The following is a 17,185-nucleotide window of genomic DNA, read 5'->3' as shown; positions in this document are numbered from 1 at the left end:
TGATGGATGATACTCACTGTAGGAAAAAATTACATGAGATACACAAGAACCTTTTTGGTATTTCAGTCCATAAGTCTGATGAGTCTAAACTCAAGAGACATTGCACAAAGAGAAAAAAGCTTTAACATTCTGTTCAGTGAAATAAAATTCATCATATAAATAATGTGACTAAATGCAATAGCACCTGAAAGGGCTGTGCTGGAAACTAAAGATACCTCATTTGCAGTCATGGAGTTATCTGTGAAAAGAGACAATACAACACTTCCCCTGGCAATCAGAGCTTATTTGAAAGGACCTTTCATCTCTCAACTACCCCTTTAAATTTACCATCCTATTCTTACACACCTAGAAGTTGTCCAACTTGCTGTCTTTTTCATAGGACTGTACACAATTTCAATTGCTGGACTCTGCTCTTAAGACCAGAGTCTGTTGTATAGTATGGCTGAGACAAGTGCACCGCAAATTATAGCAAAGAAAAATGTTCTCTAAAGTTTTTGGCTTTGATTGACCAATATAACAGGAGAAGAAAAATTTGCAAGCTTTCCTGCTCAGAAAAGTGCATAAGCCTGCAGGTGGTTTGGGAGCTCTTAATCTTTATCACCTTCCATTGAACAGTATGAACCTTGTACGGTCTTTAATTTCCGGGACACACTTTCAAAACAGCCTCTGTGGTAGCATGCCCAAAATTGCAGGGGCAAGGTTTTAAGTGAACAAATCATGGTGTTCCAGAACTCAGATATTATGTCTTAGGGATTGCCTCTGTCCCTGTGCCATACCGCCACGACTTCAGGAGAATCCAAGCTGAATCCTGTTGAATTTATAAGAGAGGGGCAGCTGGCAGAGCTCCAAGACATGGGAACTTGATGCCCTTCTTGGTCCAGAATAACCCAAATTTGGTGACCTTTCCAAGTTCTGCTGCCACCAAATGGAGTGGTGGGCAATGAACGCCATCCCTGAGATAGCTTGCAGTGGGTTGGTGGACACTGATTCAGGGCCAGAAATGGGCCTACTTGCCATGGCCTAATTGCAAATTTGTTAGATGACCCTGCGTCATCCACCCACAGTAGGTAACATCTTCCATCTTATCTCATCTAGCCAACCTTGACAAGATATGTAGGGGTGTGTGTGTGTGTGAGAGAGAGAGAGAGAGAGTGCTTCTGGAACCGTCTGCCTGGAATGAAGATGTGCAAGTAGAACAGACTGACTGACTGATAGGGAAGGTCCTGCTCTGACTGAACCCTTTCTGAGGTTGACTTTCACACACAAATTCAGAAGGGGAAATTCACCTGATTTCAAGTATGGATAAAAAAGTTTTGCATGGCCCTAGTCAAGACCCAGTGGGCATCATTGTAATTAATGTTTGTGAATATAGCGACCATGACAATTCAGGTTATTTTTTTTCCTTTAAAACAGGTGAGTATTTGGGCTGCACTACCTCCCCCTGCCAGAATGGAGGAACCTGCATCAATGAAAAGCAGAGTTTTATTTGTGCTTGTCGCCACCCCTTCGGAGGAGTCAACTGCAGTATGAAGTTGGTAGACGAAAATTCTGTTACTGTAGGTAAGTACAGTATTTAGCAATGTAGCATACTAATGCATATGAGCAATTTGCATCATGCACTAATCAGCCAGCATTTGCTAACATAATACACGGTCTTGTGGCCCCCTCTAGAGACTGGTTCACAGAGGATAAGGGCCTACTACTGCTGCTACCACTTAAAGTTACTCCTTTAGCTCAAGTAGAAGAGTCCTGTGCTTTAGCATTGAAGGACTTAATCCCTGTTGATGACCCATAATCCCCTATTTTAGTGTGGCCCACATCACAAGGTTTAATTGGTCTGGGTCACAGAGCCAGCCACAAACCCAGAGAGCTCCGTGGTGGGTTGAGTAGACAGTTTACTGGGGAAGGTGTTAGAAATGTATTTGAACAAACTGAGATGGAATTTTATTACACAATAGTGAAGTCCCTTCACTGGGAAATGATGGGCCCAGCACCTCTTGGGGTGTGCTGTAAATCCCATTAGCTACTACTGAGCCTGGGGCCAGATCCTCAGCCAGTCAATCAAATCAGAGGAATTACTAGGCCACCTAATGATCTGTACCCTGAAAGCCACATAAATGCTACTGGTAACAGGGAAAGCAGAAAATATACTTGTTCAGCCAAGCTTAAAAATAAATAAATACACATTTTACATCCAAGCCACATGAAATGTGATTTGAACGCTACTTGCAGCAGCTGTTTGGCTGCTTCTCATTCATGACTACATATGAATAGTGAGTAAAATCATTTGTACAGTAGCAGGGATATTAGCGTGTATGCTCAGCTGGAATGGGAAAAAAACCCATACATTTTTATTTCCCCCGTTCGTTGTCAGGAGTGCTAAATCTCTCCCATATTTGTCTAGGGTCTGTGAGCACAATTCCTGGCTTCAGAACACCCATACACACTGTGTATCACAAACCTTTACAGGGAAAGAAAGAGATCCTGCAGTGGGGGCAAGAGGAAAAATAAAAGCTTTTCTTAATAATAATGCAGTGCAGTCAACAATGAAGTTCCCTTGCTGTTTCTGACATATAGCTTTTGTAGGTGCACTTGGCACTAATTGTGCATTTTCTGCAGTGCATAGGGATTCATTTTGTTTCTATTCTAGCTGTTGAAGCTACTTGACGAGATGCCTGAAATGTTTCTACACTGTCTCTGTTTCAATTCCTACTTGAAACTCTGACATACAATATGGGTCCTCTTTAATTATGCAACAGATGGGAAGTGGGAGGGAAAGACCAAGAAACGTATCTTAGAAATACTCTTTACTCTTTGCAGATTTTTCCAAAGGATCTTACAGATATGCACCTATGGTGGCTTTCTTTGCCTCTCACACCTATGGGATGACGACTCCTGGCCCCATCAGATTTAATAATCTGGATGTCAACTATGGATCTTCCTATGTCCCAGCAAGTGGAAAGTTCCGTGTTCCATATCTTGGGGTGTATGTTTTCGAGTACACCATTGCATCATTCAGTCCTCGCGTCTCTGGCTATTTAGTGGTTGATGGAATAGACAAGCTCGCTTTCCAGTCTGAAAATGTCAACGGTAACAAGTACATTGACAGGGTAATAACTGGGCATGCTTTACTGGAGTTAAACTACGGTCAAGAAGTCTGGCTCAGACTGGCAAGTGGCTCCATCCCAGCCAAGTATCCACCTGTCACTACATTTACTGGTTACTTGTTGTACCGTACATAAGTCAGCCATAAATGCAAAATACCACCTTCGAATGAAGCAGCCTGCAGAGTTATTTATCTGTACCTTGAATTTCCTCCTCTCCTGCAAGGTAAATTCCATTGCATAACACAGAGTTTCTCTAAGAAAGATACTCCCATCCTGCAGGACAGGTGAAATTTCAGGAGTCCAGGGGCCTGATTCTCCACAACCTTGTTCCTTGTATAACCATTTACACTTGTGACAAGAGAGTCCACAGGGACTGTAATATGAAAAAATCACCATCATATGTGAGTGGAGAATTCTGATCTGGTCATGTTTTGTGCTCACCTTGAACGGGTAAGTGTGCTTTTACAAGGCAGTGGAGAATCAGCCACCAGATCTGGATATGGTGGGTCAAATTTTGACCTGATTTTCCCTGTGCAACCCGCTTCACTTCCGAGGTGTTGCATAGGTTTTGCAGCTCAGAATTTGGGCTCCTCTTTAGCTTATTGCATCAAGTGAAAACTATGTATATTTTCTTTTTTGCCTTATATGATTTGTGAATATCTTTGTATTTTAAGGATATATTTACTTCATAATTTTCTACATTGTCTTGTACGTAAACAACATGGTAGCAAATAGCTCTTTACTAGAAAAAGGCATAACAAGATCTAATGGTTGGAAACTGATGCTAGACAAATTCAGACAAGAAATAAGGTGCAACATTTTAACAGTTAGGGTAATTGACTATTGGAAGAACTTAGCTAGGGAATTGGTAGATTTTCCATCACTGAGCCTTTAAATCAGGACTGGATATCTTTTAAAAATATATTCTATATTGTATTATATATGCTCAGACAGAAGTTATGGGCTTGATACAGAAATTATTGCATAAGGTGCTTTGTCCTGAGTTATGCAGGAGGTCAGACTAGAATTATCATAATGGTCCCTTCTGGCCTTGAAGTCTATGAATCTATGAATGATTCCCCACTGCCTGACACCATTTATAGTCACCTACACCAGTGCAAAGTGGCTGTAAAATGCTATCAGTGACATGAACGAGCAGAGAACTCTGTTCTGGTAGCATTTCCTCCCAATTGGCTTTCACTTTTCTCAGATGTAAATGACTACACAGGGTACAAGGCACTGGGTATCAGACTTCTGGCCGGACTTATTTAAATACATTTTCTCACTGCGGCTCAGATTTTCAATTGCTATAAATCAGCACTGCTTCATTGAAGTATACAGTATACAGCAGCTGAAAATCTGGTCCAACGTGTTTTGGATGCTCTCTAAATTATATTGCTTTCATTTGCCAGGAACTTATTTCTAAGAAAGTCACAAAACAGCAGGTTTATTCTTAGTACTCATTAATAGATATACCTGAATCTTAAATAAGAAAGAAAAAAATGCACGGAAGTAAGGAGAATGAATTTAGAGTCCCATAATCCAAAAATATAGCTTAAAGCTAGGCATACTATTCATAACTGCTTTTTTTTAGGAATTCAAGGTATTTCAACACTGCCCCGATTCAGGACTTGTGATTTTAATGAAGGTCAGTGGTTTTCTCTGTAAGTAAAGATGATGGACAGGCACTTGTCCGTCCAAAAAGCTCTGACTCCCACACATAGCAGGACCAAACATTATAGGCCAAATTTGCACCAGGTCTGCTCTACCTTATGTCCTAACTGACCCTGATAGGGATTCTTCCCACAGAAAATCCTCCCTTAAGAGTGTCAGTCAGATAGTCCACCCTAAACGTGGGGAGTTATGTTTCCTGTGCAGTCTGGTGTTTACTTTAGATTAAGGAAAACAACACAACCAGAAAGAACAAAAATAAAGTCTCCATGACAGAGGGCGGGGCATGTCTCCTCTGAAATATGCTGCATTAACCCTGCCTCATAAAATGGCAGCTCCCCCTGCGGAGAGGGGCATTCTGTAGAAAGTTAAAGGGGCCGTGCCCAGAAAGCAAAATAAGGAGAGTTACATGGCTACATTCACCACAAGCAGGGTGGAGGCGTTCTTAGGGTGGTTAGGAAGTGAGTTGATTCATCATATCCCCTGGCAGCAGATGCCAGCAGGAGATTCCATGGAGCCTACACTGAAAATGGAGGCTGCTCTCAACTGATGAAAACCCCAAGGGAGAGCAGACAGTGATATCACCATCTGTTCTAACCTTGGGTTCATCACCAATGGGGAACAGCAGGCGTGTCTGGGACTGGTCACCTACCACAGACCAGTTTGACCTACTGCATTTGTTTTTCCTCTGAATCCCGTGTGATCTGAAAGCAAGAAAGCCCCTTCCTTTTTCTTTGCCCATATCAGTCAGACAGTTAACAAGTGAGGCACATGCTTTGCTCTGAAAAGCCTAGATTTAAAAATCTGAATTTCAAGGAGGAAAAAAACCTCAATAACAGTGCATTTATTTAGGCCTAAATCCACTAATTATTTGTTAATGGATCTCACAATGCATAAGTTGTCAGAAAGAGATCCTGCAGCTCGTTGACCTACACGCCCAAATGAGCAGAGTCACCAATGTTGGGAACAATTGCAAACCATGCTAGTGTAGTGGTTTTGTAATCCTCTCTTTTGCTTATATGGGACTAATCCTCAACACACCATGAACCTTGAATGTGTGTGTTCCAGCCCCTTCCTCCCCAGTGTACCGTATCTTTCTGTGAACACTTGAAATCCCTGATCTGACACTAACTCATCCTACTCTCTCACTGAATTTCATCAAACATACTGCCCACATACCCAAATCCCCCCCTTGTTTGACTTTGTCATTTTAATAACATATTTAGTCCTCTTTATTCCCGCTGTGGAGATGGCTAAATGGCATGGAAATTACCCTGCAGATGAAATTCAAATGACCCACCAGAGATTGCATCTCTTTTTAATGTGACTTTCTTTGCCCTTGCTGCCCTTGCCACAAAATCCTTGAGCTGGGTCTCCAGCTTCATAGGCACTAATTATATTTTCACAGCAGCCAGATTCTTGATAGGTCATCATGTTTTTTAATTTTTCTGCCACAAAAATTCCAAATTCATTAGCTATGGACCAAGAACTCTGATTAGTATCCAGGTCTTGAGTAGCAATAAATTGGAAATCATCTTCCCCAGTAGCACTGTTGCTATTCCTATTGCACCAATAAAGGGGGAAAATAACTTTTTTTTTAAATACACACCAATCTGCATCTCCCTGCAAGTATATATTGTGCATTAACTCACAATGATCTTTTCACTCATAAAACAAAGTAGAATTGGCTGTGTGTAACTGTTAAAAACTTAAATGCAGATTCTACAGCATGTGTATGTATCTGCCGCAGCCTTTAAAACTCATTTCTGGGCATGTGACTAAGTATATAAGCCACTTGATCTAATAAAGCACATGATACCGAACATAACTGAGAATCAATAAAATCAGTCAGACTACCCATTATGCAGAAAAGATAGTGATAAATCAATCAGTCTAGATTCTCATGAGACCCTGTTAGAAATGGTCCCAAATGATGGCTCCAACAGCATTTTGACATCCCTTCCCCTTCCTTTTAACTCTTTGATTTGTTTTCCCTGATGATACAGAGATACCCAGCTGCACATCTGAACATTAGTATCTACCGAAAGCCCTCATAAAGGATCACAAAGACTACCCCAAACCTTTATACAGTATAGCGAACATTGGTCTCTTTATCTGGGTGACTCAATAACCATGGCAACATTATCTGGTTTGGCTTTGACAAGCCCATCCAATTTACTCTGGAGCTCGCATTATCATTTCCTCCCCTACACATACCTAGTTATCACTGAATGCATTCCCCCTCATCTTTTTTATCATTCATGCTGAAATCTGCAGTTTTTTTCTAGCAAACTGTGTATATCTTCTTCTCTAGCGGAACAAGCAGCGTTGCCCCAAGTCCTTTCCACCTCACTTCTCTAAAGGAGCCTCAAGAATTAGCACCTGAATCGCTGTCATGAATTGTAGATAGAAGAGTTATTGGCTTCCTTGCATTCCCGTCCTTTTCCTTTTGTTTATTTTTTGGCTGAGAAAACTCTTCTATGGAAGCCTACATGCTTTTGAAAGTCCTATTACAGCCTTATCTGAATCTTTAGGATTCAACTACATAAGCAGGAGCGATGCATACTCCTGAAAGCCAAAAAGACAATTTTAGACTATTTCCAAAGGAATGTCACCCACAACAGTCTTTAGCAAGACCGCGAAGTTGCAAGCATTATGTTATCCTTATTAATCAAGTGCTGATACTGAGCTTCGCATTGTACAAGACACAGATAAAGACATGGACCCTGCCATGCTGAGCTTTATAATGTAAAATCAAACTCTCATTGACTGATCATATCCTGAGTGCATTCCACAGTGACTGAGTAACTTCTGAGGCTTGATTAACCTTTTCAGGGGTGTCAGATATACCGAAGCTAGGATACTTGAGTCCAGATTTTTCATCTAATCCTTAATGGATCAACTTCACACTTCTTTACCCATTCAGCCTGTTGTTAGAATGCACAGGCCCTTTCGTTGACCCAGGTGAAATCATTACCATTCTGGAGATCTATGAAGTAGGTGGAAAAGGAGAATCTTCTTGTTTTGTTTGGGGGGAAGCCTTTGTATTTGTTGAATCACATTAATCCAAGTCACTGTTTCAGTAATGTTCAATGAGAAATACTATGAATTTAACATTGCTATATATTTAATGTGTGCAGTGAAATCTTTTTTTTTTTCATTTTCTGTGTGAAAAATTGGCACTCTTTCTTGAACTATAGCAATAATGTGTGTTGTAAATGCCATTTTGCCTTCATGAGTATGATCTAGTAAACCTTTGCCTTTAAATAGTGTTTCATCCTGCAAATGTTTAAGCAAGAAAATTCAATCTGTTATCTTGGTAATAAAATTGCTAAGAAATATATTATCAGCAGCACGTTCACTTTAAATGTACTTCAGTGCCTCAGTACCCAAAACTTAGACATTTGGGGTGGTTACCTAACAGAAACGCCAACTGTACAGTCACATATTTCATGTAGATAAGCAAAAATGCTTATGAAAATCTTCTTGATGGTAGGTTGCTACGTTGTTATAAAGAATTGTTATCTTAGAAAATGCAACGTACAAACAAAGCACAACCAAGGATATGACTGTTTACAAATAGCATACACAGCTTCCAGAAAGCTTGCTATTCAAATCTATGGGATTTGTACAAGTGTTATCTCTGCAATGAACAAAAGTTCTTTGTAAATACCATAAGTCTTTTGAAAGCTGTGTGAACACGTTATTGAAAATCAGTACATTTCATATCGATGAAGATTTAGGTGTCTGACCCTGTTAGAGTATTGCAGCTTGTAATCTTGTTGCAAAGCCAGGAAAAACTGCAATTAAAAATGGCTAAAATGATACACGTGTTTAGAGGAAAAATTATCTTTGGCTCTATCTGAACAATCTGACCCCTCTGCAAATTTCCTTACCCGGGGGGGAAAAACGAGTTCAGTACTGGTCTACTTATTGATTTTTATCATAAAAGGTAAAAACATACATGTGCATTTGTTGTTTATGATTAGTGTCTGTCAAAGAATGTGCCATTACCTGCTTATACTTACAAAAGACAGCATTAAGCCTCAGAACACAGGGGTGTATTCTCAGTGGGTCGAGTGCTGCAAGGATCCCATTGACTTCCAGGATTTAGCCCAAAATGTATCTGTTTAACCACCCCCTTTAACACTATATGCCCCAGAGACCTGAACAATAGTGTAGTTTGTACACAGATACCCACTGACATATACCGAAAACAAGGAGGAAAAACATAAAATATGTTTGGTTGAAAATTAAAGAGTAAATCTCCATGTTGTGGACACAGCTTTTTCCATCAAAAAAATCATTTCAATAGAAAATTCCCAACCAACTCTAGTCATCAGCGTTATTAAAAGAGTTTTGTTATTAGTACTATTGGACACCATACTAATCTGAAACACTGCCCGATCTTCTCCCAATCCAACTACATGCAATCCTACCCTACCCACTATCCTTATCCTTTCCCCCAAATTCCCCTGACATGAGCCCCATCTTTAATTTCCTTCCTGGGTTTGAGTACAATAAGCCCTGGTACCTTCCCTTGTTTATTTCCTCTTCCAGCTCTTACGTCTCTTTCCTTGATTTCTGGATGCCCTTAACTTGAGTAATATAATTTTGGGATGACTGTCAGTCTCTGCTGATTAGGAGTTGGTTCTATTGAAATGTGCACACCAGGGTGTTTCCCTAAGATCAGAATTGCCACTTCCCTCATGAACATACCCTGGAGTACTGCACCATGTGACAGAGGGGAACTCCATTCAACAGATTAGCCTGCCTGGGGTCTGCAGACTAACTTCAACCCTGCTGAATGATTTGATGCCAATATCACCTAAGAAAAGACCTGTCTGTGAGAGAATAATACTTTCCTGAACTGATCAGAAGCTGAAGTGGTCCAGATTCAGATTGTGGAGGCTGTTTTTAAAGAATCAATTTATTCACTTCTGTGCCTAAGTTTTTTAGAACCACAAAATAGTCAACAGTTTCCATCTCATAATATGGATTCAGCTGTGTTAACTGCAAAGACTGTAGGGATCAACTCTGCTCTCATTGTAATCAATAGAAAAACTCTGAGTAGCTTTCATGGGAGAAAGGTTGGACCCACAATTTTCTAATCTGTGTTGAGACATATATTCATACACAAATATTTAGCCTCTTTTCCTACTTCTGTTATGCTTGTTTTGGTCCATTTCTCAGGCACAAGTGGGAAGAGCTGGTGACAATTACTTTTTTCAATCGCCTGATTGATTTACATTTCTCTGCCTGGAAGCAGATGGAGTTCCTGGCCTACTCTGAATAGAAGCTGTGCAGAATTGGACTGACTCTCCATTGTCTTGCACTAGGTACAGTCAGTTCCATTTGTGTAAAGTGAGTGCAAAGCAAGTATATGAGAACACCATTATGATTTGCTAGTATGTTTTACTCCACTTTGCACAGGTGACTTTTTCTGAAATGACTCTTCCAGTGACCGTTGCTGAGAACATGCTGACGCAGCAAAGACTGAAATTTTCTTTGGGTAGGAAAATATTAGACATAGTATACAAATATTTTGGTGAGATCCTTACAGATTTCAAGACATGCTACTGGATTGCCTATGGGTGACCAATAAAAGAATGGAGGTGACATTATAGTCATTTTAATCATTTAGATCTTAAAAACAGCATGAAAATGAATGGAAAGCAAAACAATGTTGACAATTTTTCACTAAAAATGTTGTGGGGGGGGGTTTCAAATGCCCCCCCCTTCTTTTTTTACCAACAACAGCAAAAATGTTCAAAAATTTTCAACCAGCTGCAGTCAGGAGGAAGGATGTTTTATTCTGCCTGCCCACTATATACAGGCATCTTTTTAAAAAAAATCTTTCAGAACCAGGGTAATATGGTGACAGGTACCAATGAACATTTATGAATAAATATAATAATATATGGAGATATACATATCTCATAGAACTGGAAGGGACCCTGAAAGGTCATCGAGTCCAGCCCCCTGCCTTCAGTAGCAGGACCAAGTACTGATTTTTGCCCCAGATCCCTAAGTGGCCTCCTCAAGAATTGAACTCACAAACCTAGGTTTAGCAGGCCAATGCTCATACCACTGAGCTATCCCTCCCCTATACACACACATATACATATACACATACATATAAAATGTATGTGAACAGATATATCTTCCGTATGTAGGAGATCTATGCAGAATGATTATAATGTCTTATGTGAAGAGTACTTTAGCTTAGTGATGCTGAAAATACTGCCCTATGTCTACAGATTTAAAACAAAGGTCTGGAAAGGCTATGGTGTACTAATGTACTAATGTATTACAGACACACACACAGGGTGTGAATATCTGCAAATTAAAAAATGAGGGGAAATCACATTGTACATAGATTCCATAGAATATGCATGAAATCCTGACCCCTTTGAAGTCAAAGGGGGTTTTGTCTCTTACTTCAATTTGGGTAAGATTTCACATTTATGCCTTCAGCACTGGACCTCTCTACTCATTGTGCCACTTCACTCTGATGGCCTATACGAAGGAAGTCATAGAATCATGAGTTCCGCATCTACAGTCCGTTTGAGTGTGGCTGAATAGAGAAAGGATGCTGAATCAGAGCCTCAATTTCACCATCTGTAAAATGTGGATAATATTTATCTACATCCCTGGAGTATTATCAGAATGATTTAATTAAATCACTTTTGAGGTGAATAGTACTAGATTGGCATTGAGCAGTACTCTTTCCTGATGGCAGTGTTGTATGGAACTCTTTGTTTGCTTTCACCTTTTTAAACTGGATAATTTTTATTTCCTAAGCATTGAGGAAAAATAAAAGGAAAGGTCCAGGGTGGAGAAGACTGATGATTCAGGGCAATTTTTTTTACCAACCGCCAAATTGCTACTTTTCTGAGGAAGATTATTTTAAAAAGCACTGACAATGACAACAAAATTACAAAGTTGCTTCCCAGCTAACAACCTTAATGAGAAATTTCTGTCTGGGTTTTGATCTTCCCACAGCATGATTACTGCTCTTTGCAGAGCTACATTACCAGTCATGTGCTCATGTATGCTGATAATAGCATGCTGCCATGCCTTACCTTGCTCAATCTGTCTGTTGAGTGTGATGGAACTGATCATGGCAGCTCATCTCTCCATGGGCCTCGATATTGCCTGTTAGTAGTTTTAGTTTCTTAGTTAGTGCATCATACGCAGTTCCTTGCTTGTAAGATGCTTTTTTCTGCCGGTTCAATACAAAGGTGCTGTGAAGTCCCACAAGGCCCCATCCTTAAATCAACACTGTTCTGAGTCCACAGCTTTCTCTCAGTAGTCTGGAGCACAATTTTCAGTCATTGTTATGCTGCTGATACACCTCCCAGGGAAGCTATTTAAAATTTGATTAAGTACCTAAGTGATATTTTAGTCTGGGATGTCTGAAAATCTCCTGAAGTTGAAGTGTGAGGAGTGTCTTTCTCCACCATCTAAATACTGTTTTGCATTTCTTTTCAACAGTCCTGGTGCCATTTTGAGTGGTGAACGTTAGTTTAATCTCAAAAACACCACTGAGATGATATACACCAGCATATAACAAGAAGTTTTGTCTCAAGAAGCTAAGTGGTTCACTCATAATGCTATATCTGGACTCCTTCATCTTCATTCCTGCCAAAAATGAGATGTTGAGCTCCTTCTCAAAGGTGCTGACTGCCCTTAATTCTTCTCAGACCAGACTGTGCTCTCAGTTACGGTGACCTAAATCCACCCCATTTTAGACCAGCGTAACTCAAAGCAGAGTCTACCCAACTGATTTCAAAGAGAATTGAGGGTGCTCAACAGCTAGGAGACAACAATCGCACTCGATAGGATCAGTCCACAAACACACAATACATGTCAAGCGAGAGTGTCCAAAGAGAACATGATGGGTCCCATTCTCTGCAGATGTAAAATAACTTCAACAGAGCCATGCTGCCCCATACCAATGGAGAATCTGGCCCTGTGTTCCTTCCTGGCTAAAAGTATTTTTTGAAAAATAATCTATCCGAGAAGATTCTATTTATTTATGATGAAAAAGCAGGCACTGTAATACAGTTAAACAATCACATTTCTCTCTCTCTCTTGGAGTTCTTTCTTCCAGGGGTCAGACATTATCTTTCGTTGGCACTGAGTCCTTTGACTTTTTGGAATTGAAAAAGAAAGGGCTCAACACTATGGACCAAATTCTGCTATATTTATTTGATGAAAATTCTCATTACATTTAGTGGAGATTTGCTGTAGTAAAGATTGCAGAATTTGCTCAGACTCAGTAAGGGCTTATCACTGCAAAAGAAAAGGAACCAGCTAATGTCAGAAGCACAAATGAGCCATTTCTGAAAAATTCTATTACTGATGGATCACTTGGTGATTACCTGTTCTATTCATTCCCTCTGGGGTGCCTAGTATTGGCCACTGTCGGAAGACAGGATACTGGGCTAGATGGACCTTTGGTTTGACCCAGTATGGCTGTTCTTATGCAAAATATTCAAAATGAAATAAAATTAAAAAAAAACTGTTGCAGTAAGAGACTTTACATTTCCTCATGAATTCAGAAAAACAAACTGAGTTAATTAAACCTTTCAAAATGTCAAGGCATTTTTGCTCAACATTTCAATTGTACAAAGATTAATGTTCAGCCATTTCCAAGAAAATTCCACACAATTTTATTTTCACGCCCCATTCACCAGTATGAAGGCTCCCAAACTCTGCCAAATCTGTCTGTAACTATTTAGCACATGATGCAGAAGGTCTAGTTGAAAAATTTTAAACCAACTGACTTGTTTAATCCACACTAATTCTAACTGAAAGCATGAAATGAAATCCTCTGTACCATTTTGAAAATGTACACCTACTTGTGAAATTCTGTCATTTTCTTTATGAATATGATGAAATCTTTCTTTTGTGACTTTACTTTAATTAACCTGCATATGGCCACCAGTTTCACCATCAACAGCTAGCAAAAAATGCTGGGGTGGGGGGAGACAAACATTCCACAAATTCTTACAGAAACAACAATATTTTCATACATGAACACAATCCTCAAAATCCCTATGCCCAATTATATTGTACTTTATTTGTCAATGTTTTTTGCCAAATATTTGTTGTCTGACTGCATGGAATGGGTTTATAAGGCAAGTCTTAAAAAGAAAAACGTAATGTAAACATTAAAAAGGGGGCTGCTTTACATTGTGGATGTGTTCTTCCCTCATTCTAGTGCCACTGACACCATATTCTCTGGCTACAGTTAAAACAAGTAACATGACCCTTAAAGATAATATTTAGATTATAATAACTCTGATACTCTGGAAAGTATAATTACATTGCAACAGAGTTCACTTCTTTGTTTCTCCAATGTTCATACAGTTCTCTATCTCCGACTTCCTGCTTCTATCTCTTACAGAATCTCTGTCTTAGATTGTTGCAACATTGCTATCAGTCTAATACGTTTCTGCTCATGCAGTGATCAGTTACACACCACCTGCCAACCCATTGTAACTGATCGCCAAGTAGACGAATTTGACAGGCCATTCCCCAGAGATTCCTATGCTCTGCTTTGTAACAGGCGGCTGCACAGCGGGATCAGAGCCTAGGAATGTAAACCTGAAAATGCGAGATGGAGAGAGAGAGACAAACTAGATTCAGGACAAAAAGCTTTAGCAAGCAAAAAAAAAATTAAAAGCACTAAGTGAGAGATGCATCCTGCCAATAATGATGAAAAGTACTACATAACGGGAGTGAGCGGGGGGGGGGGGGGGGGAACAGATGTGGGGGGAAAGCAGCCATAAAATTGCATAAAATTGAAAGGAAAGAAACTGCCATGTAACCTGAACATTGCAAAGCCAACAGATTATAATATGCAAAACAGGAAAACAGGAAGTAACAAAGGAAAAGCAATACTTGGCAGGCAATGCTGAATCAGATGAGAAAAGGGAGAAGACTATGGAACATAGCAGGAACAAGAAGCAAAACAGGAAACACAAAAGAAAGATGACTGATTCATTAGCTTGCACTCAGAGGGCTGAAGCTTACCTAGAGGTGCATTTCATAATGCATACAAGTCTCGGGAAACAATGGGGAATGATTACAATTGTTTAGCAAACTAGAACAGAGGAATACAGTGGCAGAAACAAATAAATTAGAAAATGATCTCATCCTTCAGCTACCTCTGTAGGGAACTTATTGTGCCTCATAATCATTAATACATTTTACCTCACCACATCCCGGTGAGGTAGGGCAGTGCAATCGTAACCCACACATTTCCTAGGTATGGTGTTATGTCCCATCTAGTGGCACTGAGACCACCCAAAGAGAGAGAAAGAGCCTTAGCTATAAACCAGTTGGCTTTTAGCTCATGCTGTAGAAGCTCATGCACTAAGCTCCAGAGGTCCCCGCTTCAATCCTGCCCACCAATGGCAGGGGTCATGTCAGCATTACACAATCATCCCCATATTACATAGAGGAACCGGGGCACAAAGAGGATGAGTTATTTGCCCAAGGTCACACAGGAAGTCTGTGGTGCAGCAGGGACTTAAACCAAGTTTCCCAAGGCCTAGTCTGTTGCCCTGACCACTTGACCATCCTTAATAGTTTAGCCTTAATAACCTAAATACTTCTGCTTGGTTTTTATTTATTGTCCAGCTACCATTGGTGCCTCCAGCTCATTTCTCTTTCCCCCAGAATGAAGGGTAGATGTTCCCTGTCCTCAGTTAATCTAGCAGTCCATTTGTGTTGACAAAAGGTGATATTCTGTGACCCAACTAGTCAATCTGAGGTGTTTGTTTAGAACATTTTTCCTGATTACATGGAAAATGAGCAGCAAATAAGGAAGTGGGAATTGCTGAATTAATTTGTGAGTATTAGTGGTATGATTTTAGTGCACTGTTCAAACACTAAGGGCCTGACCCCCACAAACTCTGAAGCACAGGCATAACTTCACTTATGGGAGTAGTGCCACTGAATTCAGTAGAACTACTCAGATGAACAAAGTTATTTGCCAAATGTTTGCAGGATCAAGACTTCACTATGCATAATTGAAGGATTTTAGAGGAAGAGGGGGAACAAATTTTTCCCACTCTCCATTTATTTATTTTAAAGCCAAATCACTTCCTTTTTTTTCAGTTGCTGTTTTTTCATCTCCTCAAAAATACAATACAACTCCTTACTACACAGTGCCTTTCCTACAAATCATACCCCCTCATGATTTAAATAATACAAAATAGAGAGAAGTGAGATGGATCTTATGTCATAGACAAAAGGAAAAACATAATGTTTTCAGCTGAAATTTGAAGAGAGGAGAGACAGTGAGATGAAGAGGCATGGGACAGCTGTTCCAAAGGACAAAAAGTGCAGAGGAGAAGGCTCTCCATCCAGGACTGGTGCAATTCTGTAGAAGGCATGAGAGGAGACCAATAGTAAGTGGGCAAATTAACCAGTCTGTTCTCTTCACCAGCGTTGCCAACTCTCCTGATTGCCTTGCAAGTTATGTGACTTTGGCCCCTGCTGAAACCAGTCCAGAATAATAAGACTCTCTAACTCTTGTGGGAATTTCAGCCCTGCTTGGCTGAAAGCCTCCCCTCTGACTGGCTGCTTCCCGGGGAAGAGTAGCCAATTAGCTCTGTTGCAGGAGGCAACCAGAGCTCTCCCACCTCCTCTCAGGAGCCGGAGGAGTGTTGGGAGAGAAGAGAGAAAAGGGAACAGCATGCTGTTCTTGCAGGAGGGAAGAGGAGAGCAGAAAGAGCCCAATAGTTCAGGGGGATTCTGCTCACTCCTCCCCCAACCGTCCTGTGAACAATGGGGCAGTCTGCCCCTCCCCATACCTACAACAGCAGGCCTGGGATAAGGGGGAACAGAACCCCTGGAGCTGGGCCCTGCTGCAGCTGCCCTCTGCCAGGCCTGACTGAGAAGGAGTGAAGAAATCCAGGAGCTAGGAAGGGGAAGAAGAAGACCTCTCTGCAGCCACTCCCCCCACTTCAGGAGAAGCACAGGTACGCTGAGGGGCAAGGCTTAGATGTGTGGCTGGGAACATAGAATTAATTAAGTAGAATTTGGGGTTTTGAGAGAAGCTGGGTGCACCATCAGGCAGTGAGCAACAGCTCTTGTAGCAGGGGGTCGGGGGAGTCTAAAATCATTTTAATGTACAAATGGGGGAGAGCTTATGACCCTGTAACTGGGGAGGGGCAGGGAGAGTTCAGAAATCACAAGACAGACCAAAAGCACCATTTCACCTTTTAAAAAAAAATCTCATGATTTAGGGGTCTGGCTCATGGTTTTTGAGCTTTTGGGGTTGGGAAGCATGTAATCATGAAGCACATACTAAGCTTTCTTTGGAGTCTTCTTTTACATTGGGCCAGAATCCTGAGCTGGTCTGCATCAGCCTAGCTCCATTGGCTTCT

General features: G+C 40.6%; 2 protein-coding genes across 16 annotated transcripts in view; both read left to right on the top strand.

Moving 5' to 3' along the window:
• MMRN1 (multimerin 1) overlaps window positions 1-8,121 on the top strand; it is a 68,943-nt gene extending 60,822 nt beyond the window's left edge. For all 14 annotated transcript variants that reach the window (XM_024103107.3, XM_065596106.1, XM_065596115.1 and 11 more), the window contains 2 exons: window positions 1,414-1,560; window positions 2,821-8,121. In XM_024103107.3, coding sequence (XP_023958875.2) covers window positions 1,414-1,560; window positions 2,821-3,242 — 569 coding nt within the window. In that variant the 3' untranslated portion in view covers window positions 3,243-8,121. The remainder of the gene's footprint in view (window positions 1-1,413; window positions 1,561-2,820) is intronic.
• An 8,340-nt stretch (window positions 8,122-16,461) lies between these two features.
• CCSER1 (coiled-coil serine rich protein 1) overlaps window positions 16,462-17,185 on the top strand; it is a 1,147,114-nt gene continuing 1,146,390 nt past the window's right edge. For both annotated transcript variants that reach the window (XM_065596098.1, XM_065596100.1), the window contains exon 1: window positions 16,462-16,777. The gene's annotated coding sequence lies outside the window, so the exon portion shown is untranslated. The remainder of the gene's footprint in view (window positions 16,778-17,185) is intronic.

Source organism: Chrysemys picta, chromosome 5 (assembly GCF_011386835.1).
Source record: "Chrysemys picta bellii isolate R12L10 chromosome 5, ASM1138683v2, whole genome shotgun sequence".
Classification (NCBI taxonomy): Eukaryota; Metazoa; Chordata; order Testudines; family Emydidae; genus Chrysemys; species Chrysemys picta.
Note: the sequence above shows the minus strand (reverse complement) of the source record. Positions and strands in the feature narration are given on the sequence as shown.